Source organism: Pseudoliparis swirei, chromosome 6 (genome assembly GCF_029220125.1).
Source record: "Pseudoliparis swirei isolate HS2019 ecotype Mariana Trench chromosome 6, NWPU_hadal_v1, whole genome shotgun sequence".
Classification (NCBI taxonomy): domain Eukaryota; kingdom Metazoa; phylum Chordata; class Actinopteri; order Perciformes; family Liparidae; genus Pseudoliparis; species Pseudoliparis swirei.
The window spans coordinates 8,847,838-8,872,136 of NC_079393.1; the positions used below are offsets into that span (position 1 = coordinate 8,847,838).

Sequence of the window (24,299 nt, forward strand, 5' to 3'; positions counted from 1 at the left end):
CTCATGAATAAGGAAAATAGAAACTTTATGAGAATGTTAATAGAATTCATAGACAATGAATGTGAAAAGGGCCAAGTGTTACATTTGTATCCAACATTTCTGCACGGTGGACTACACCTGTCAATCATTTCTACCTGGGAGGTTAGTAAAAACACCAGGGTGAGAGTTGGGTTACCAATTTAGATCGGAGAGGCGTAATTACCGAAGAATCTTTACAACATTTTGCTAGATTTTAACTAAATAATACTATCGGAGAACTGTTTCGGTGATACGTGTTTATTGAGTGGGAAGGGATGTTGTCTCAGACCTGAGGACTTGGACGAATCCCAAGTTAAAGCCTCGCAGTATTTAAATGACTGAATATGAGATAGGGAAGTAGGAGTAGTTTGAAGCCGTAAGGTTTAGTTGTTTGAATATATTGCAGTACATCTGTTGTATTACTTGTATAGTCTGAGCTGAAGGATAGGCAGCTCTTAAAACTGCTAAATCTAAAATATAATACTAACCTATCTCTGTTAATGGCTAACAGTAATACAATATGATTTTGGAAATATCATATATATTCTAACTGTGATCCAAATGCTTGAAACACATTTTGTAAATAATGTATTGTAATTAGACCTCGAATTATGCTGTGAAAATATTCACAGCTTGTTGCTGAATAGGTCCCCGAATGCATTTGGTTGAGGTGAAAATGAAACAACAAATGACACATAAAGCAGGGTGTGAACAAAAGAAAAAAGGTCCAAATGGTTCACGGACGCTCTGCCAATAATGACACACAAACATATCCAGCAGAGAGTTTGTACACAGAGTTTTGATGAAGCAAATAGTGAGACAACAGAAGATTAGACTTTCAAACTATCGCCTTGTATAACTTTTGTATTATATTCACAGTCGGCTGCAAACTTGGCTATGAACCAGGTTTTTCTGCCAAGTTTTTTAAGCACTGCAATATGAGGAGTCTGAAGTGATCAACACACGCCATCGCTTGCCACTTCTCTGGAGCCTAGAATCTCCAAAGTTCACAATACATGTAAAGAAAGAATATCTGAGCAAAAATGTCACCACTGTGCATTTGTAATGTGTCTAACATTTAAATCCAAAGGTCTCTCTGTGTACTTCTTTCGTCAGCCATGGAAGTAGCATTGGCTGTGTGAAGTGTCGTCGTTCTGTTGGTGAGCTGGTTGGTCTATAACTTTTGTCCACACTGAAATATCTCACCTAGATGGATAGCCGTGGAATTCTGTACGTTGACATCCTTCCATTCCCTGAAGGATAGTGACTTTGGGAGGAGGTGTTAAGTGACTCCATGCCCCATAATTCTCTATCAACGGACTCGTTATTGTCGTCTGCTTGATTAAGGCATATATATTCCAAACAGCTGGCTCAGTCGTAGCAGTCTGTCCATATCACCCGCGTACACACCTGCCGCGATCGGGCCAATTATCACAACCCAGCAGTTACGATATCAAAGATCAAGAAGGCCATCGATTTGATCGAGAGACTCATGATCCGAGGCAATTACCAGTTTGTTACAAGCCTCTGAGATTAGGAGGCAGAGGAGGCACCATGGAGTAGATTGCGCCGCCAAGTGGATCCGTGTGTCAACAAATATGGGCCTCGATGGGTGAATAATGGGAGAGAATTTGTATTCGTTGCTGTTCAGGGTGATCCTAAAGGTTATCAGCAGGAATGTATAACCGAGGCAACGGCTGTTGCTTGTGTTTGTGCGGAGCGCTGAAGAGGAGATGAGCCACTGCTATGTTTGACATTTCTGGTATTTGAACTGCTGGGTAGCTCTGACAAATGCCATGGCTGTCACAGGCTTGGTTTTAATTACACCTGACTGGGTCTTTCAGGGGCTCAGGGATGAACTTAATTAGGGAGAGAGTACTCTGGCTAGTTCTGGCGCGAGTTGGTAGCACTCACGCTCTTTCTTCTGAGGCGCTTCATTGGCATTTAAATGGTCTCGGTCTGTACAGACGGAGAGAATAAATAAACGAGGGGACAGCGAACGGGCTCGGGGACGGCAGGTGTCTACTTTTCAATACTTGCATGTTAATGTTTGGTTGCGGCATAATTGGAGATGCTTTCAAGTGCCACAGACTTGAATGGAAGTGGAAGGCATTGACCTCAGAATCACACGAGATGTGATTCCTCGGCATTATAAAACGGTATTGTATGTAAATGAAGAAGAGTGTGTTGGTAGAAAGTGCTTTTATAGTTACACACAGTCTGAACAATGGCCTTTTAAAAAAACATATTTGTGAGGAGTTTGATGGAGTCTCTCAAAGGCCAGTTTTAAAATACGAAAATATTACACACAGAACAGTGAAAATAAATGCTTGGCGACGAAAACTCTGAACCTAATGCTTATGGGTATATCCAGGAGCAATTTATTCTCAAAAGAAAATGTGTAGAAGGAAGACTTGTTCCATTTTAAGAAGCTGGTCAAATATAAAGGAACCACGTTGTCAGTGAAATGGAAACAGAAGTACAGAAGAGTCTTCAGGCAGTGGCGTATCCGTGGCACGACAATTTCAGCTTGAGCACACTGACAATTTCCGATAATACTGAAGCTCTCCCCCGCATATGACAAGGCCATAGCAAGGATTTAGTGGTTGGTACATTTTAATGAACACAAAGCCATCCAAGTGGAAGGCGATTTTAATTGAAATCTCCTTTTGTTTAATCACTTAAAGTGTCAAAAGGGAGAAAGAAAGTCACTCTTCAGGAGATATCTGTGGTGAACATGTGTTCAGTCCTTTTGTTCTATATTTCACCAGATTGGTCTTCGGCCCGGTGACGTGATGTAGTTTTTTTACTGGTATGTGCACGGTTAACTTTCTCCCAACAACCTCCACCTCTCTTCATTTTCCATTGTCTCTGAGAAGAACAGCAGATTGTTGCCGTTGCTCACTTTCACACCGTTCACACCGGCCACTTCACAGGTCAAATGATAAACTCATTTGAAAGATAACCAAGAAAAATAACTGAATTTCATTACAAATTGCACCTTGCCGTGTTCAGTATCATGAGGTTCATGGTCACGGGTCATCATTCACCGGTTGAATGCATTAGTACACATTTCAGCAGATTCTGGTTCTCCCTAAATGTCTGACGACAAAAAAAAGCATGATCCCGAGCGATGTTTTACCAAAAAACAATAATTTATTATCATTTCTTTTGCAAAGATCACCATTATCACACATTTCACCCGGCTACAAATGTGCCAACTACGCATTACTCGAAATTAGACCATTGACAAAACAAAACAAATACAGGGATCGGTTTAAAATTTAAAATGTACAATATTTCAGTTAAAAATGGGTCGTTTAGAATGAGTATACTGTACATGTAACGGGACTATAAAGTCTGTTAAGAAATGCAACCCATTCATTTCACCAGTTTAGTTTTTCGATGATCTTATATGTGTTTCTGAGTCCTGCTCAGTGGCAATCATCCTAACACATGTTTAATGTAACTGCAAACATAATTCAGTAATGACGACATGATATTTATGATATTTTCCAGATGCTTAAAAAACTCACTTAAATAACGTATGAATAAGGCTGAATAATAGCAGTCTGTTGCACAGAGATATCCAGAGACAGTTTGTTTGTGTATGAAATCAGTTTGCTACACAAACGTTTTTACTGTTACGGCTATGCTGAGTAAAGGTGTATGTTGATGATGTAAACATACTGGTATGTAAAAGCGATGAGCAGGTCCATTTGTTGTTGAATATGTAGAAAAAAAGTCAAGATATTAGGACAAAATAAAATATGTTTTACCCAAAGCTGCAAAACCTGCACACAAAGCGGCAGCACTCATGAGTCAGAATATTTTGGAGCGCTTATGTTCCTTTACACGAAAGAATCTTGTGTGTATATATTTATATATATATAAATATATATATATATAAATATACATAACTCCTGTGGCCACAGTTATTTTTCCATTGACCTGTCAGTGTAGCACCTTCTAAAGTATTGTTTCATTGTTTGTAACTTTGTAAGAGAAGTGGGCTCAAGCTCACAAATTACAGAAACATCGTAGAAAAGTGTAACATGAAGTATTGAACTTTTAACAGATGCTTTTATAAATTGCCAATAAAAACTTTTTATCATAACATCAACAATGTTCAGTAATCTAAAACCTCAAGTATTTCTTTCCCCCAAAGGAGACATGGCAGGTCGATGAGGCACCGGGTTTTTTACTCTTTCAGGTGATTAGATACATTTAAAACTCCTTAAATGTTCAGGATTAAACACATTCTTGCTGTATTTATGCTCAATCTTTTATCAGAAACAAGTTGTACAGTACTATGATTCGGAATGTACGATATTTGTAATTTTCTAAAGCTGGAATGTACCTTATTTTACCTTACTTATTAATTTAATTGCATTTAAGCAAAATGTAATCTATAAGAATTTTCTGTTATCTGTATGGTTATAGAATGCAATGTTACACTTTGTGAATAGTTGACTTTTAGTCCACGTCTAAGCACCAGTAGTCTGAAACATTATATCAACTGCCTCTCGACAACATTGAGAGAGTTATGGATTTCAGCTGGAAAAAGAGAAGCAATCTGCAAATGTAAGGAGCATTAAAAAGTGAGTGAAAGGCAGGAGAACTCACTGATTCATTTCGTGTTGCAATTGGCAAGTGTACATAATACATAAAAGAAAATACTTTTCTTAATATGCTCATACAACCATTTGAGTATATGGTTACAACATAAATATGAAAATAGAATTGAAAAGATAAAAATGTTTCGAGCCAAGTAATAAAATAATTATATAGTCATAATTTCATAGAAAAATGCTGTGTTTTCCGGCAGAGTGATGTGAAAAACCATACTGAAAAACATGAAGAAAATGCAATGACACCACTGATAAATTCTTTACAAAATGCTTTTTGGGTAACAAAGTGTGAAAAATATTCCTATTGTCCTCATAAAAACGCCACATTGAACGAGGCAAGTATATTATACCGCATGGGGTAGAATGTGTGTTTTTTATACAGTAGTGACTGATAGGAAGGCGTTGTGCACCTTGGCCCCCTCAGGGGCCTTAGTGCCATGAGTCATCAGCTCCTGGATGGTCATCCAGTTGTCCAGTATCTTCTTGTTGCGTTTCTTCAGCATCTTCTTCTGACTGAGCTCTATAATGCTGACTTCCTTGCGTCCCTCGTTGCTGCTCTGAGGGTTCTCCTTCAAGCTTTCCAGCCGACTCTGCTGCATGAACTCTCGCCTTCTCTTCTGTTCTTTCGCTTTGACCAGATGCTGCTTTCTTTCCTCTTTACTCCAGTACTTCCCCATCTTCATTTCACTCATTGCATCATCGTCCGTGGTCATTCCCCCACTGCGCTCCTCCTTAATCTTTAGCGCTCGCTCCCTCAGGATCTTGTCTCTCACAGGCCTCTTGGTGATGTAACGTGTGCCGTCGCTGCGGATCTTGACCTTCCACTCCATCTTGGACTCATTAATGGGCCTCTGAGGCTCTTTGCAGACACTGAGCAAGCTGAGCTGGCTCTGAGCGTACTCCACAGCCGAGCGCTGCTGGATCAGCTGCATGTAGCTCTGGTAATGGCGGGCATGTGCTGGGATGTTGACCTGCCTCTGCTGGGAACTGTGGGATGGAGAGAAGTAAGGAATATTGGAGACGAGTGGCTTTAACTCTCCCCTGCTTTCCTCCTCAGCCTGAGTTGTCTGGTTCGACTCAAACGGATTGCTGTGGTCCGGGCTGCTTCTTAACCCGAGGACTGGAGCACGGCATGCTGGGATGGGAGTGGGACTTGGGCTAAGAGAAGGGCCACTGGCAAGGCCACTGCACAGGTTCCTCTGGTTGGTAAGGCTGACCATTCTCTGGAGTGAGTGCTCCGGGGAGCGGTCCATTGCCAGAGGGGTGCTTCGTGAACTTTCCGCCGTGTTATAGGCACTGGAACTGTCCTTGTCGGATTTCTCCAGCCTCCCATTAATGTCAACCAGCTTACCCCGCGTGGGGTCACTTCGGTGGAGGCTTTGGTTTTTGGTTGAGGGTGCAGTGTCGCCCGTGGAGGGAGACTGCTGGCATTTACGGAGGTTATGGGCCTGCATGATGTTCTGACATTCTAGTTCGATGCTGCGCAGCTCGTCGTTGAGCATACGTAGCTCATGCTGGACTCCGCCCTGCTCCCCAATGCTGCACTCAATGGTGCTGCTGCGGCTGTAGAACAGGTCGTACTCGCCGCTGTTGCGTATCTGACACTTTAGCTCCAAGAGCTGCTGGAAACGATCACCCTCCGTCTTGTCGTCGTCGTCGTCCTCTTTGTCCTCCAGCCGCGTGGAGCCGGTGATACAGTGCGTGTCCCGATTGTCTCTCAGGCACTGGGACAAACGTCTCTGGATGTGTGCCAGGACATTATGCTCGGAGCTCTCCATTCCGTCTTTTATACTCAGTATGCTATCCTTATGATGGGGCAGAGTGGAGCAGGTGGGCTTGTCATCTTCTGCTCTCTGAAAATTAATCAACAAGACATTGCTTTTTTTATTGACATATGGCTTTCAACACATGCAGACTTTTTATGATTATGATTTCTATCTTTTAATGATCCACATAAGATTATTTTTTTAGCTTTTTGCCTTTTATTAGGGAGACAGGACAGATGGACTCCACTTTGTTAAAAGGGGCACCTGCGCTACCATGTAAGCTACCTGGTGAGCTACCATGTAAGCTACAATGTGAGCTACCAGGTGAGCTACCATGTCAGCTAAAATATGAGCTACCAGGTGAGCTACCATGTAAGCTACCTGGTGAGCTACCAGGTGAGCTACCATGTAAGCTACCTGGTGATATACCTGGTGGGCTACCATGTGAACTACCATGTAAGCTACAATGTCAGCTACCAGGTGAGCTACCATGTCAGCTACAATGTGAGCTACCAGGTGAGCTACCATGTCAGCTAAAATATGAGCTACCAGGTGAGCTACCATGTAAGCTACCTGGTGAGCTACCATGTCAGCTAAAATATGAGCTACCATGTCAGCTAAAATATGAGCTACCAGGTGAGCTACCATGTCAGCTAAAATATGAGCTACCAGGTGAGCTACCATGTCAGCTACAATGTGAGCTACCAGGTGAGCTACCATGTCAGCTAAAATATGAGCTACCAGGTGAGCTACCATGTCAGCTACAATGTGAGCTACCAGGTGAGCTACCATGTCAGCTAAAATATGAGCTACCAGGTGAGCTACCATGTAAGCTACCTGGTGAGCTACCCGTTGAGCTACCATGTAAGCTACCTGGTGATATACCTGGTGGGCTACCATGTGAACTACCATGTAAGCTACAATGTCAGCTACCAGGTGAGCTACCATGTAAGCTACAATGTGAGCTACCAGGTGAGCTACCATGTCAGCTAAAATATGAGCTACCAGGTGAGCTACCATTTAAGCTACCTGGTGAGCTACCCGTTGGGCTACCATGTGAGCTACCATGTATACCTGGTGATATACCTGGTGGGCTACCATGTGAACTACCATGTAAGCTACCTGGTGAGCTAACTGGTGGGCTACCACGTGGGCTACCTAGTGCGCTACCTGGTGAACTACCATGTGAGCTACCTAGGTGCCTCAAGGATACTTTTCTCATCATATTGACCTTTGGCACATACTTGAAACTTGTTATCTGTACGCAAGCCTGTTTTGATTATTTCAACTCATTAGCAACTATGCTTGCAAATCTGTTTGATGGGATTAAAACACATAGGCCCTAGGCCTACTAATAAAATACTAGTGTTGTATTAATTACCCTAAATGATACTCTGGTGTGTTTTCTCACACATTTTTCTGTTTTGGCATCCTTTTTATGGAATGAGGACAGAACACAACAAAAGGTCCCCAGAACGACACCATTTAAGAATCCAGGAAGTGCAACTCTATTCTGCATTCTCCTGAAGGATTATTTAATGCTGATGTGCATAACTCTGTTTTACAGCGCTTTTACTTTGGGGATGGTTTCTTCTGCTCCAAGTCTTTGAAGTTCCATGCATATGAATTTTTGGAGCATGACATTCTAAAAAACACAATTTAAAGTTTTGAATGCAAATGTTTGGAATGGTTCAAAAGTCCCACTTCGATAAATATTCATAATCATTATTTTTAGGGCTGTCCCGAATACAATTGTTGGGGCCCTGGAGCTTCTGTAGTAATCAATTCAAAAGGGCGAAGCTTGTTTTCACTTACAAGAAAGTAAATGAAGAATTTTACTCCATCAATGCCACCAGCTAGATATGTATTCTCGTTATGGTTAATATTGACTGTGAATAATACAGTCAAAGCGAATGTTGGTCAGTCTCATGGCATGGTACTCATAACATCTATTGCTTTCTGACTCATTCATTTATCGGGGCTCTATTCTTATTTTCAGAAAAAATCCAAACTAAAAAGGCTCTTCTTAGTTTCTTGAAGCCAGATAACAAATCTTTGCTATTGACGCACTAATCCAGTTACGCAAAACATGTGTTGCTGCTGACTGACCTGCTCATTCTCCTCCTTCTCCTGTAGGGCAGCCAATTCCATCTCCTCTCTCTGTTGTTCCTCTAACATTTCCATCTTCAGCTGCTCCAGGAACTCGCTGTGCTCATCATCCAGCCAGGCTTCCTCCAGCTAATGGTTGAATGAAGAAGGGAAGCATATCGAGAGAGAGAGAGAGAGAGAGAGAGAGAGAGAGAGAGGTGTTATTTGTCAAATCCTAAAGCTTGTGGCTTTGCGACGTCTCAAAAGAAATACTTCAATTTGGTTTTCCAAATAAAATAAAACAAATAACAGAAGGCAAGGTATTAAAAATAAGGCACATTAAACATCAATGTGATGTGATGGTGTTTGACTAATATGCTGCTCCCTATTTCTTAACCAACAAAGCGCCACCGCTCATCTTTAAAACATACATTCTGGTCTTAAAATGAAGCCAATAGAATTTAATGGACATAAGACTGCCACCTTTGACCCATTTGCTCCAAACCATCCATCATCTGTTTGTCTGCTCGATGTGAGCCAAATGGGATCCATATCTGAAGACATCAGATTTACTAGCGAGGGAGACATTTAATTACAAAGAGTCTACTCCTGCTCCGAGCGCATCTGCACTGCGGCAGAGTCCCTTCACTTATTCGCCATCGGCCTTGGGCCTGAACTCACTCCACATTAGCATGCCATTAGCTTTTATGGCTTACCGTTGGAAGTCAATTACAGTGGCGCTACATAAAAATAAAACATGATGAGGTGCCTCAGTGGTGGCTTCCACTTGGAGTGGTTGTGGTGAAGGCGAGGGTTGACTCCCCCATATTGCTATGGTTTACTTTCAGTAAATATAATGTAAATGACAAACCTTCAGGGCTGTATTCTGTGAATGCCGTTCTTTCTTACTAGGTGAACAACGTTAGTCAGTGGCTGAAAGATAAAGTACGTCAGCGTAGTCATTTCTAACCTGCATCTCAGGTCTGGCAACCAGCAGTACGATGTTCCTGCTATTGTCATTGGAGAGGGCAGCCATTGCCTCCTCTCTGTCTTGTACATCTTGGCCATTAATCTGAGGATGACATACAAACACAATTAGCACACTCACGATTAAGTCGGACACAAGCAAGCAAACATGTATTATACCCAAATTAAAATAATTGAATACAGGCACATACATATCCGCACACACACTGAGGCAGAATTAATTACAAGAAAAATAAAAAAATTATAAGAAAAATAAAGTACAACAATAAAAGCAGCACTGCACAATAATGCCTTTCTTTCCCGGGGAAATTGCAGTAAACACTCTGTGATGCTCTCTAATACGAAGCAGGATCCAGCAGTGATTATGAATGGGCCGGTGGCCGAGGGCCGACGGAGCTGTTGTTTTCACCAAAGTATCCGGCAGCGCACATGCATCTCGCCGTACAATTAACTGCCCACGGACAGAGGGCGTCCATCTTTTTGCAGGCAGATTAATGGCCCTGTCACTGGTGGATAATAGTACCAGTGCACTGGTCTGCCTCACAAACACACACACACACACACACACCCTCCTCTGCCTCAAATCAGTCACACAACACATAGTAGACACCTGTAGACATTAAGAATGAAACAGTGCGTATGCATCTGCCCCACGCATCAAATAAAATAGTCATTGCACATCCAGTTTCCCCTTTTCCAATGTTCTAATGCATTGATTAAACAACATTCTCTCTGGAGCACGCTACTGTGTTTCCCAATGTACAGATCTTCGCTTATTGCCTATTTGTGTTTATAAAATGATCCATCCCAGAGCACCACTTTCAATTGCTAATCTGCAGCTAAAGCAACAATAATCGACAGTCTTCATCTTAGCGATAGATCAAATAATGTGTCATCAGAAGGATGTTGTCTCCACACACAGTCATCCACCAACTCTGCTGTCCCCCTCAGCGCTGCTGAGCCTCTTTCAGCTAATTTTGTGGTTTTCTGGACCTGCACACTCCACTCTCTCTCATCACTCATTTCCAGCAGCAGCAGCAGGCCACTGTGTTTGGTCAGAATGCTCTGATGAACCTGGGGAGGTAGGCAAGAGTGCTGTGCTAGGTCTCAAACACAGTTTGCATATAGGGAGCTGAATAGCCTTATATTTCCCTCAAGAGATGACCAAAACATAGCTTAAAATACATCATATTAGACTTATATTCTTCAGGTGGCTAAACCCACTGCTCCAAGTAAATGCCAATGTTGCTCTGTCTGCAGAATGGTAAAATGGGCAATTGTTTGTCATAACAATGTAATAAGGGTATAATTGCCATTAAAATTAGAGGCCATTACTTATCTAAACAAAAACAATAATTACCAACCTTACACAGAGAGGCAACACTATACGGCCGTTAGCCCTGACAAACCACTGCTCCGCGTTGGTAGCAGAATTCCTCTGAATCTCATGCCTGTAGATGAAGCTGGGGGCTAATAACAGTCATATAGCCTCTCAGCGATCCCACAGGAGGCAGCGAGCTGCAGCGCCATCCTGACCCACAACTCTTAAAAACAAACCCCCGTCGGTGCTGAGTCTGTAACTAAAACCGCCAGGGGGGCAGTTCTGCCCCTCTAACAGTCACAGCGGGGGAGAGTTCCCCCTTTAATGCGCTGCCATTAAAAATGAATGGGCACTCGTGCTGGGAGACAGTGTTTGAGTGTGACAAAATAAAAGCACCTTTTTTTATATTGAATTTAATGAGAGCTGGACGTGGAGGGGGCCAGTGAGGGAAAGTGCCGGGCTGTACCTGTAAAATGCGATCCCCCTCTCGGATGCGTCCATCTCTGGCAGCGATGCTGTTTGGACAGATCTGTCATGGGAGAGGGAACAAAATATGCCTCTGAAACACTTTCAACCTTCACAAAAGAGACTCAAGAGGTGCCTGAAAAGACAACGTTTCAACTCATTATGTAGACATCACCCAGCTAGACATGTCTAGACTCTTAATAATAATGTGAGCAGCAAACAATGAGTATGCCAACATGGGAAGATCTTAGATGTCAAATGGCTTTCCTGCAGCTGCCTGGTCCGCTGTCAAAGCCATTAACTGAGCATCACCGTTACTTAAAACATCAATTGTACCCGCCCGAGTTGTAATATTCTGTAAGATTTATATCGCACAAGCCTCCGCATACAGCGTTCACAGCCTGTAACTCCGCCTTGATACATGATGCACATGCTTCTCCTGTGACTAATGCCTGTGGACAAGAGGGCAGGACACTCTTTCATTGGCCAATCAATTGGTGTCTGGGGCCATTCGTTTCACTCAATCCTAGCGGGCGGGATTTCTGGAGATGGTTGAGGTGCTGTGGTACTCCATCTTCAAGATCGTCCACCACAGAGGGACACTCATTAAAGTGGGAGGAAAGTCAGATGAAATGAAATGTAATATTTCTGCAGTCATGGGGAGAGAGCCACGACAAACTGGGAACTGGAACGCAGATCCATTAAGGAGTCGATCTATTGTTGAAGATATCATTGCGAGTGAGGAAACGGCTGTGGTTACAGTTTTAAAAAGATGGTCTTGGGTTTGACTCTCAGCGTTGGTCCGTTCTGTTTAGTTATGGAAGAAAACATAAAAGAGGGTGCGGATTAACCGAAAACTGCAAATGTTCCTGTCAGTGGGAATGATTTGTGTGTCTGTTGGCCCCGCAGTAACTGGTGACTTGTCCAGGATAGACTCTGCCTTTTTGCCTTTTTGCTGGGATAGACTGCAGCCCCCTGTGGCCCCGAATAGAATTAAACCGGTATGGAAAATGGATGAACCTAAAGGAAATGTACCTTTCAGCTCTTGCTCTTCTGAATTATTTAACCACCGTGCTGTGAGGCTCATGGGAAGCAAAGGGAGATAAACTTTACGAAGAACAGAAAGTGAAAGACAATGTGGCCATTTATCAAGCTCTACAAAGATGGGAAATTAAGCTGGTTATAAAAATGACCTTGCATTGTTTTTTAACTCCATGTTGATCTGTTGTCCTTAAGCAAGATCGGAGTCGTACCTTCCCCAACACATCGTGTGCACATTGACATTCAGCCACCTCATCTAAATGCAGCAGACACCCCACTAACGGCTTTACTTTTTTGCCGAACGAACGCTTAAGGATGCTGCCAGCAGCCACGGAGCACAGGGATTTATATTCTGCTCAGCTCTCGAAGCGAACACCTCGCAGTGTCCGACTCAACTTCAAACGAATCGGGGAAAAAGTTGAGCAGGAAGGAATACGATATTTGTTATGCTCTCAACAAGTGGATGCAAGAGTGCATTTTACGATAACAACAACAACAACAAGACCTGCAAGTTGTTCTTCACAGCCGTCATTTCATACGGTGTCGTCCTGCAGTCAGAACGTTGCCAAACTGGCCAATAATGTAATTTGTGCTTGATGAAAGGATCCCATTTTAATTGCGATACCCAATTAAAAGAGAAATCTGCCTTTTGCTCGCATGAGAACTTCACTAAATCATACATGAATGATGGATGAATATTAAATGTCACAGATGATTTCGTCTTGGAAATGCATCTTTCTCATTTGTTTAGGCTCTAATCTCGCCGTGATAACTGTCGGTGTATGATATGTAAATGTGAGACTTCAAAAAAACGGAAATCTGAAGAAGTGTGTAGAATATGCATAGCGCTTCCGCCCCTAGAGTATTCTTATTTCATTCCATGCAGCTGGCAGTCCTAACTGTGGTGGTTGGCAAAAACAATAGCTTGCACGAGATGGATACATTTGTGTTTTTTCCATGTTGTTTCCAGCAGCAGAGCGTAGCAGGGAAAGATAAAACAGAGAGGATGCCGTGTTGAGAGAGTTCTCAAATGGAAAGCCTGAGTATGAAAAGTACATTTATCCTCATGCCAAACCAAGGTGGAAACACAAGTAACTCCAGTCTCGAAGGGGACGCCATCGACTCACCTCACTGACGTAAATAGCTACATCCTCCTCTTCATCGGTTCTGTAGCACAGAGTTAGCCCTAACTTCTCCTGGCTGTTGAGGCGACACAATTCCACTTCCTGTGTAGATGAGAGGGGAAAACACAGAACATGTAAGAACAAGAATAAGAGCATGCGCGCCAGGCATTAAACTAAATGATATTGTCTGATGCACAATTATGGTGATGCGAACATGCTGATGTTCTTGTTTTACCACGCCAGTATGCTGACATTTACGAGTTGGCAGTGGCACTAAACAAAGTATAGCTGAAGCTGAAGGGGACTTCATTGGTTGAAGTGCCAAATTTCATGGCAATCCATCCAATAGTTGTGGAGACATTTCAGTCTGAACAAGAGGAGCACCGACTGACCCTGAAGGCAACTCCAAGGTCCATTTAGCAGCTGTTCGGGAGTGTTGGATCACATCACGCCATCTTTCTACGCAGATGGAGTTTGTCCAGTTGTTATAAAATTGTTGATGAGCAAATTTTCATTTTTGTGAATATTTCAAGCCAATGCGGAAGAGCAAGCCTTGACGTGCTCACAGGATAAATATAATACAATTCCGTGACTACTGTTTAATATCCATCTGCCGGGGAAGAGTGAGTGACATGACTGAACAGCCACTGAACCAACATTGTGGGGACACGCATGACCTCTGTGACCTCTAGTGAAGGAACAGAAACTGATCTGAATGTATTCTATAGTCCTGATTGCGCAACAATGGCGACAAAAAGGCCACATTTCGGAAGAAAATAACAAAACTCTTCAAGTTTCAACATAAAATCTGACTTGTGTTTGAGACACTTATTGACTCTGGATTGCCAACTCCTGTCTTGATGTTTTTGAGTCTGAAAGTGTTTGATCATGAAAGACATTCTCAGCTCACAGAGTTTGATCGGTGGGGGCTTTGATAAATGCAAGAGGACCTCAAGTGTTTTTTTCTTACAAGCCTTTGCCAAGTTATCAACATATTAGACTATAAATAAACTATAATTATGCTAATCCTACGGAATATACATGTTTGCTGCAGCACTAAAGTATTCCTCATCTTCCCCCGGGTGGAAATCAACAAACTATTGACTTACAAATCAGTGGTCGTAAAATTTCCCACGAGCCTCTTGAACCGCAGCAAAGCACCCTGGCGTCGCCACGAATTCTTCATTTAAGTTCATCACAGAAAGTGAGATTGCTGGAACTTGAGTGAGTTGCACAGCTCCCACTCATCTAATATCACCACAATACACACTATGTTGTGAAGATGAAACCAAACACAACTTCTAATTCCCCACCCAAGCTTGCGAGACAGTTTAATGTACACAAACCACTTTTGTTTCCCACAACAGAGGTGCAGCCAAACACCAAACAGCAGAAGCTTCGGCCCCATTTCTAAATGCGGGTACATATCAAGGCTGTTGGAGGGAATCAAGTGTGAAATGGCCTCGCCTCCCAAAGTCTTCATTAGAGCAGAAACACACTAACGCTCGGCAGCGGGAGCGTGGTGGTGGAGCGGAGAGGAGGAGGAGGAGGAGGATGGAGGCGGCGGCGAGGGTTCTGCTGGTGCTCCGAGGGGCCTCGCACAGAAACAGAGAGATTAATTTCCTCTTCGACAAGTGTGGGTTGGCTGGTTACAAGTGTCAGATGTGGCAGGGCTTTGGGAATGGTCCAACAGGAGTGAGGGGAGGGAGGGGGGGGGGGAGTCTGACCACGGGGATAGATGAGGGGGTAGATGGAGAAAAGGCCAATACCGCTGCCAGAGAGTCGCCACCTGCTGCCTCTGGCTACCCCTCCAAAGCTGCTTATAACCCCCCACTTCCTCTTTCTCTCAGACACACACACACAAACATCTTTAGGCTCAATTCCCAGTTCCTCCTTCTCCCCTGTCACTACTTTTCATTCTCCACTTCTCTGCCTCGGCTTTTCTCACACATTGACGGATCATTGATGTGTGTTCGTACCAGGAAGCTGCTGGGCTACACACACGCTTCCATACACACTCCTACACAACACAGTAATGTCTCCATCCCTGTGCAATCCCTCTGCTTACACACACATTGTTCAGCAGAGCACATATTCACACCGACACAGTGAGAAGGAGCTGAAGTAAAAACGACGTCATCTGAGCTTCGTCGCTTTATCTTCCCCGACAGCCTCCGCCTGACGGGGAGCTCAGATCTTTAATTGACTGTCTCAAAAGCGACGACTTCAAATCCCGGGCTGATATCCAAGGCCACAACGGGAAAATGGTGAGACTACCTTGGTGCCGACTACCTGAACAGAGTGAGCTGCCGAAAAAATATCACTCATTAGCTCCCTAAAAAAATATTACTAATGAGCTCCCACCATTTTTTTGTTGGTGGAGATATTATTAAAGCGGCACATCTGATGCAACGAAGCAGTCATGGAGGTAATTGGAGCTACGGAGACGGTGCACACCTCACATGCTAATATAATGTGAGAACTTGTGGGATAACCGTGAGAGGCATTGAAATCCCTAGCAATGTCTTGGAGACATCTGTCCAAAAATAAACCCCACAAATTAATTGTTGAGACTGAGGCACAGCAGAGGTGTGTGCAGGTAGTACATCATCTCTATGTGGCTCTGTGGAACGAGCTGAAAGCTACTTCTGACTAATTAATGACTGGATATAGTGCAGTGGACCTGTGGCTAAATTATCAGAGAAGATAGATTGCTACAATTACTGCATGTTGGATGAAACACCAACCCGGCGTGCTTGTTTAACTATGTGCAGCACACATATTTGACCCTTTTTCTTTCCCAGATGTTCCTTCGCTTTCTCGTTTTAAAGACAACGTTGTGTCGAGAAAACACCCACTCACACCGGAAAGCCCCGCTAGAAGGGGGTTGTCTCCGGATCCATCCAAAAGTGCATTCACCGATCTCCATCTCTCCTCTTGCCTCTTGATTCTCTTCCCCCTCCATTTTCCAGGCGAGCTCTCCGCCTCTCAGGCAGGAGATTGCAGCGTGGCACGGGAACGGCGGCTGGCAGTAAATTAAGGACCGCGATGGCGTGATTAGGAGAAGATTGCCGCCCACCATCAAAGCACATTGGATGCTGTCATAATAATACCGCCTTTGATTTCCAGTAATTGAAAAAGCAGTCACAAATGCATGGATGGCTACCACCGGCAGGAGGAGAGGTGGAGACTGTCTCTGAGCTTGGAGTACTTTGCTTCTTCAGAACTCACCGAAACTCATCAAAGCAATGGTTATTAACGCGGTGTTGTGGTCGCATACACATCAAGGGCTCGTAGGAAATGTATGATGTTGCTGTGTGAAATTCTAGCTATCAGGTATGGTCCGTGTTTTTTAAATTTTGTATTCATCCAAATAAGCCAGCCATCAGAAAGGACAGAGTTTATGTTTTCTTCAGTTTTTGGGGCGGCAGAGAAATCCTCCATCGCCTTTTCCCACAGAGTGAAAAATTTAATTAATGCGATATATAATACGCTTTAAATCCCCACTCAAATCCTCATTGCATGGCTTGTTAAGTGAAGTAGGACGAATTTCATTTTTTTTAGATAGAGACACACAGTGAAGGAGGGAGATGCTGGAATCGGACAGTCAGTCCCTATTGAATATACACAGTACAGAATTGAAGGCTGCTGGGGGGGAGAAGAAAACAATCAGCATATGGAAGGAAATTGGAGAATGATTTACATGAACAGAGGTGACTCGTCAATGTAAAACCAGTCACTGATGAGATTTCTCGACCCACTACCCCTGAACATATTTTAAATCAATGCAGCCTTATTGTCCTTATAAGTGTCTTCAGCCTGAGGCTTAAACCGAACATCTCTGACTTTCAGAGGTAGTCAAATGTTCAACTGTGGACATTTATCTTTACAGATGTGTCTGTTGTCGTTTCAGTTAAACTGACTTCGACAAGATTCGGATGGATTTAATTACTTTGGATTTAAATGCGGAGCCTCCTTTCATCCAGCACCACAGGAAGGACACGCCGCGCTGCCTGTCTGCAGTCTGTCATGAACATGTGCGCTGGTTAAAAACCCAGTTAACTCATTTATGTTACGGTGTGAGGACACCAGTCTCGCAGCGGTAACCGGGTTTCCTTAATCTTGTGTTCCATTTACATGTTAATCACTTGCCGTAGAACAACATCAGTAACTCGGCTCCACGAACCTCATTTTGTGAAGCAGGGACAGCACATGTCTAATAAATCCTCCTCTGATCACCAGCTAGTCGCTGCCTTTATCTGACTCGTCTCGGTGCTCTGCAGGTTGCGTGCGGAGGGTCTATCAAAGCTGTTTATCTGAAAACAGCTGCCTGCAGTCTGATGCCTGAATAAAGTCACAGGATTGGATCAAAACTAGCAGAATGTGGTGTATCCTGTGGCGGCTAATCAACCAAGTGCAGGAAAATTAAAAATAAGATTTATCCCGAAAAAACCCCCCAGTATATGAATGTGTATCTGGCATATTTCCACCTCCTCAACTCACCGTACTCCACGACTCTCACGTGTTGATTAACAGAAACAGAAACATCGGTGTCCTGGTGTTTTTTTTTCTAAAAAAGGTGAACTAGATTGAGGCGGTTTCTCTGTGATGTCAAACTGTTCTCACCCCGCTGTGCGTTTTCATCTCAACAAAAGGTAATTTAAAGACACGTCTTTCCTTTATTCTCTCTCGTCTCCGTCGGCGGGGGAGTGAGGGATCAGGTCGACTCTGAAAGTGGCTTTTCAGCTTCCGCCTACAGCCCCCTCGCAGCGTTTACGGTTGACATACAGTAAGTCAGGTCCCGCGTTAGCTTGAGATCGAAACTCGCGGAGCATGAAATAAAAAGAACGGTGCGGGCCACAACGCATATGCACAATAATAGGATTTGTTAATAGCAATGAGGCATAAAGAGAGGCTTTAATATATTATATTTGTTCCGATTTGACACTGGGGTGCACAAATCTCTTTCGGATGTGAAGGAACAGCTTAAGATCAGTGGGTGGAAGCATTCAGAACTTAAATTTAAATGAAGCAAATAGGACGAGGGAGGGGTGAGCGATCATCATCAATCCATCAGACCAGTTGGAGCCAGATATGCTCGCACCTCAGTGACTCGGAAATAAAGCATATCGGACCAAAGTGGAGAGCGGAGGCAAAGCCTGTTTATCTCTTCCCGTCACACTGGGATCTGAACATCAGTGTGTATCCACGTGTGTGTGTCAGAGATCAACAGCCTGAGAAACATCACCTACCCAACAGCTCCTGTTACTTCCACTGCGGTAAAGATACAGAAGCAAAGGGATGTGTTTCTCTCTTTTATATTTCCTTTCTTACTCGCACCTACAATACACACACACACACATTTCACTTTAATTGGATGTGATCAAGCTCTCAGTCACAGCTCCTAGTTTCTTCTCCCAGAGTTGTGAAAACAATTAGTGAGTCTCAGGTAACGGCGTCTGTTTGAAGGTTTTCAATGTTCTCTTTTTTGCCTCGTCGACAGAAAGTATATAACACGGAGGCGTCTCATCATTTCCAATGTGAGCGAAAGGCTTTTTCAAGCTGCCTGCGATGGGGCTCATCATCTGCCACGACTGTCCCCCTGGGATCTGCCTGTGGAGTCAATTAGTGTTTGGGACCTTCCACCAATTGCCAAGCATCATTAAATGTGGATTGTTAAGGGAGTGTGTGTCTGTGTGGTCAGATGTGTGTTTGCCTTTGTACACATGGGGGCAACAAATTTCAACAATGTATCAGTGAACTTGTTTGTTAGCAGTTAAGCTCTCCTGATACTGGACTTTTGAGTCCAATATCCATAACAATAACAATATACATGGGCAGCTACTCAATTTGTCACCTTAAATCAGATTCCTTAACCCTCCTGTTACCTTCGGGTCAATTTGACCCCATTCAATGTTTAACCCTCCTGTTACCTTTATATTTACTGACATATTTTAACCTTGGGCTCAATTTGACCCCAGCAATTAAAACCTCCAGAAAATTATTAGAATTAATATTGTTTCCCAAGTTTAAGTGTGAGGTACTTTATGTTTGTTTGTTGACTACCTAAATAGCCCTTTAAATATATAAAAAAGTTGATATTTCTTATATGTTTGACACAGTGAAAAACAGCCTGGGGTCAAATTGACCCTAAAGGTAACAGGAGGGTTAAGACACCAGGAGGTGTTTTCATCTATGATGTATTCGTGATTCCTGGTGGACAAACACTATTTCTATTTCTATCTTATCTGCCAACGTATAGATAGCAGTGGCACGCGTAAATGAACTGACGCAATGAGCGCCGCCGTTGAATCTGTAATTAATGATGTCAAGTGTGATTCCTACCTCGTACTCAAACTCCTCCGTCCTCTCGCCGTCAGCCGGAGCCGGGGAAAGGTAGCCCGTCCCTTTGTAGTAATCCTGGTCCATTGTATGAAGAGAGTGACAGCTGTCGTGGGGTGGGGGGGTCAGACAGGCAGAGGAAGGAGGAGAGAAAAAAAAGAGGGAAAGACAGACAGGGAGTGAGGCGGAAAAGAGGAGGTGAGTCGGGCGTTACTTTCAAAAGCATTCAATAGCTCTAAGTGACAGGATTCCCTCGCCTTTGTCTTTGCGGCAATCGGAAGAATAAAGGATTCGTCGAGGGCTTTCAGTGCCGCTGGAGTGTGTGCGATAAAAATACAGCCCCCTTGTTAATAACAGCATATGCACATCATTTGCTTCCTGCTCTCGGCAGACAACACCCCCCACATTGTACGGCGTAATTCCATTATGCTTCCCTGAGTCACTGAACAAAACGGCATTGTGAGGGCCTAACATGATGAGCAGCTTCGGCGCCACACAGGATAACACAGTGGAGGAAAACTTCAGAGAGACACTCTGTTGAACATGTTGAGTGATGTGTTCAGGGGCTGTCTGTCTCTCAGATTACCCAGGCACCGTAAAACCGTCTCAAACAATCTTCCGGTCGCAAAACCAGACCGGTAAATGTCAGATTGCTTTATCCTCGGATGCTTTCGATATTACACGTAGAGGCAACGTTTGGCAGAAGGCGCACAGAACGCACTGACACGTTTACAATCTCGCCTGAATAAAAGGAGCGACAAACATTTGTTACATCGATAAAATCTGCCGTATATTGGATTGTGCACCTGATCTCAGATGAGGAGAAGAAAATGTGAGTTTTATAGGACACATTGATTACATTTGGGCTGGCCCCGGGGCCGGCGGTGGCCTGCCAGCACACGATGCACGTGTTGCCGCGCTTTTTATTAGCCAATTTGCTTTAATCACCGTGTAAACCCTCAATGAGTCCAAAATGGAGATGGCAAGCAGCTCCAATTACGGCAAGAAGGCCCCGTGGGGGATATTGTCTGAGATGTATCGGTGTGGCGATGATTTTGATCAGGTCATGTGTACAGCACTTCAAATCTAGCGCGTAATACTGATAATAACACATTCTTTTATGATGTTTTTGATTGTCTAGGCAAACAATAATCAAAGCAAGTCCACGATAACAAATGGCAACGGATACTTGAAGAATTCAATATATTTACGATTGCCGAGATCATCTCGACTTCCCTGTTCTGTGCCGTGAAGCTCCCGATTGCCATGTTTTCATTCCCTAGAGGCGGAACACAGATATTTCTTTATGCTAAACTTTTCTTCTTCTCAGTTTACTCCTCCTTTGAGATGAACAGAAAATAAACTAAAATGCCAGAAGAGGAAATAATGAATCCTGTTCTTTTTGTTGTTCTCCAGGAAAACCTCCAGTCGGTACTTACAACTCTCAAGATCATTTTTGTGCATATTTGTATGCCTTACTCCCCCATAAACAATTAAAAAAACATGTCTTTGAGGTATCGTACTTCCCAGCATCCAGATGAGATGTGATTAGACTTCTTGTGATTCCACACGATGTTGTTTTGAGTCACTTTGTACACAAAGTAACCAAAGTATGTCCTTTCATCTCTTCTATATTTATCGACATATACGCTCAACACACATAATTAATAGTCCAGCGGAGTTATCTTTCTGTGCACGGTCATCCTCTTAAACAATAGCACAGTATCATAAGGAGGGTGAACGTTGTAGGACAGTTAAACGGTTAAATGTGCGGAAACCAGATGTTAAAAGTCAAACTAAATATTAAAGTCACTTCATGCATAAATGACGCCATCTCTAGTGGACTTGCTTATGATATTATGAACATCATCACACTTAGTGATACATTTAAAATGCATGCTAAACTAAACACTGAAACGCCGAGGACACCGCACACACACATTCACAGTAATAATGGTAAATTGGGAACAATGTGCCCCCTCCTTTAATTCTCTTCTCCTAAATGTAGTGTTACCCGTTGGCGAGAAGACGTGAAGGACATCGAGACGCTCGTTCATCAAACAAATCTATATTTGTCAGACTATATACAGATGGTTAGACAATTCATTTATATTTTACAAACGTCTCGCATTCTTGTAATGATAATCCTGCAAACACGGATATGTCTGCTCCATGAGATCAACCCCACCTCCTCCTCCCCCCCCCCCACCATCTTAATTACCTCGAGTCCCAGCCAAAGTCACACCAAGGACACAACAACAAACTCTTGAGGCACTGAACTGAAATCATTTTTAATTATATTGGATTAAATAATAATACGTTCAAACTTTATCAAATCACTGGTCTCTCCTTCAAACTATAAATCCTGTTTTGAATCACAATCATGAGTCACGTGTATTTCACCACCAATGGGTGTTTTTGTATCTAAATGTGTGTCATGTATTTTTCTTTATTTTATATTCATTTTCAGATTTATTTGATTATAATAATTTAGGATAGGAATATATAAGCATTTTTTGCTTCTACTTATACCTTTTCAGTCTTTCTGTTTTGTATATTATATAGATTAATATTGTATTGTATTGCAATGATTGACTGAATAAAATACACAACAACAATAACACACATAGATTAAATGTGTTAAAGTGCACTTCATAATTTCAATGACAAGTTACATTTGGATATTATATACATATATAACAGTAAATTGTTTCCACTGTTGGCTCGCTAGCGTTCACTTGGGTGCAATGGATCAGTTTTAAAGAAGTGACACCAGAGAAAACACTGCGGCTGTAAAAGCTCCAAAGCCCTTAGTGAGGAAATATGACCCTGAATATATTAACTATGGATTCTTAATGGAAGGCAGTGATGGGTGAGGGTAATTTATGTTGGTCATTACAGCTGACAGTGGCATGACAGAAATTAACAGTCCAGTTTATTTTGTCTTCTTCTTTTTTTTGTGGTCATGGCTTTGTTTGTTTCCCCCTTATTTACTCGGGAAGGTGGATCTCAGAACCTTTGGGATACCTTCAGTTACAAAAGTTGAAATGCCATGGTTGACACAGACGTCGAATGAAATGACAACAAAATGCCTGAACTATTGTACGCACCTGTCAGAGAGCAGGAAGGGACAGACGTCCGGCACGGGAGGGGTCGAAGGCCGCAGCTTTGCCAGCGCCATGATGTGTTCAAAGGTGATGTCGGTCTGAGTGCACACGTCCACCACATGGATTTCCTGAGGGGAGCCATGGGGGCGACCACCGGGGGTCCGCCTGATGACCTGCACCACGACGGGGTCCTTGGCAACGTGAAAGGCCTCCACAGACTCCTCATGGCTGGACTTGGACAACTCCTTCCCATTCACCTTTAGGAGAACAAGGAAATATGATATTATATATACACACATATAAATATATTGTGTTTATGTGTGATATAAAAACGCTGTGTGCTTTATTTCTGTTGTCTGTTGCAATAGAAACATTTTATTGAAGCACTGGCGTTGTTGTGATGGACTTTATCTTCCTGGGTTCAACTAATCTCAGTGTGCAGTGTGCTGGCTGAGGGACATTCATTAAAGATCCAATGAAAAATACAAGGAGGAGGAGGAGTAGACACAGTTATTATTACTTGTATTCAATAAGTTGATGTTCATTTAATGTTGTGCGTCTGAGCCTCTGCAGGGACAGTCCGGCTCAACCTTCAGTGGATCACTTCTGTTCCAGATCCAAAGACAACACCTCCATGGTCTCTGAATGAAGAACCAACCAACTGTATAAAGACAACATTGTGCACTCAAGGTTTGTGTTCAGGGTGGATAGGAATTCATGTTTGGTCCTGAATGTCTTCTCAAAAGATTATCAAAAGGAGTCTGTATGAACAGAACGTTGGAAAACATAGACTTAAAAAGCACAGTTGGATGCAACATCATCTGAAGGTTGCTTTAAAGCCCAAATGGCTCCTGGTTCACTCGCCATCTTCAACCTCATCTTCACAAAATGAACTTGGATTTCCTGGAAGACTGAAACCCATTTGCACTACAGCTGGCACATATAAAGAAAATCATTGCTTCATTTAACACCAGTAATTTCTCTGGAAGGGAAGCCGTGATGGTGAAATACCGGAGAGAGTGTGCTTTGGTATAAACGCTGAAACCAGAGATTAAAATATAGATAACAGCAGAAAAAAAGAAGGAGCTGGGTGGCATAATTACACGCTATTGTATTTAAATACAGTTTTGAAGTGGAGCATTTTGCTCACACTGCAAACTGAAATCACTCGATAAGTAGAAAAGTAAAATAAAGTGTCAGCCGGGCAAAAATACAGCACGGTTGGGAAACTGAGCAGTGGTGCAGAACTTGAATCACAAACTGTCTTTTAAACACCTCGTTCAGACTCTGACCAGATGACCTGAATGCAGGATTATGTATTTGATGCCTTGAACTGAAACGATACAGAAGTCCTGCGGGAACAGAGAGCGTTCATTTCCAACCCCCAGATGTTCCACCGCTTTCACATC

General features: G+C 43.0%; 1 protein-coding gene across 1 annotated transcript in view; it reads right to left on the reverse strand.

The window, feature by feature from the left end:
* Positions 1 to 3,150: 3,150 nt before the first annotated feature.
* The window catches only part of LOC130195337 (PDZ domain-containing RING finger protein 4-like), a 48,825-nt gene continuing 27,676 nt past the window's right edge, over positions 3,151 to 24,299 (reverse strand). Inside the window, exons 2-8 of the mRNA XM_056416815.1 lie at positions 22,894 to 23,147; positions 19,787 to 19,889; positions 13,445 to 13,543; positions 11,278 to 11,340; positions 9,474 to 9,575; positions 8,525 to 8,653; positions 3,151 to 6,502 (exon numbers count right to left, since the gene is read on the reverse strand). Coding sequence (XP_056272790.1) covers positions 5,024 to 6,502; positions 8,525 to 8,653; positions 9,474 to 9,575; positions 11,278 to 11,340; positions 13,445 to 13,543; positions 19,787 to 19,889; positions 22,894 to 23,147 — 2,229 coding nt within the window. The 3' untranslated portion in view covers positions 3,151 to 5,023. The remainder of the gene's footprint in view (positions 6,503 to 8,524; positions 8,654 to 9,473; positions 9,576 to 11,277; positions 11,341 to 13,444; positions 13,544 to 19,786; positions 19,890 to 22,893; positions 23,148 to 24,299) is intronic.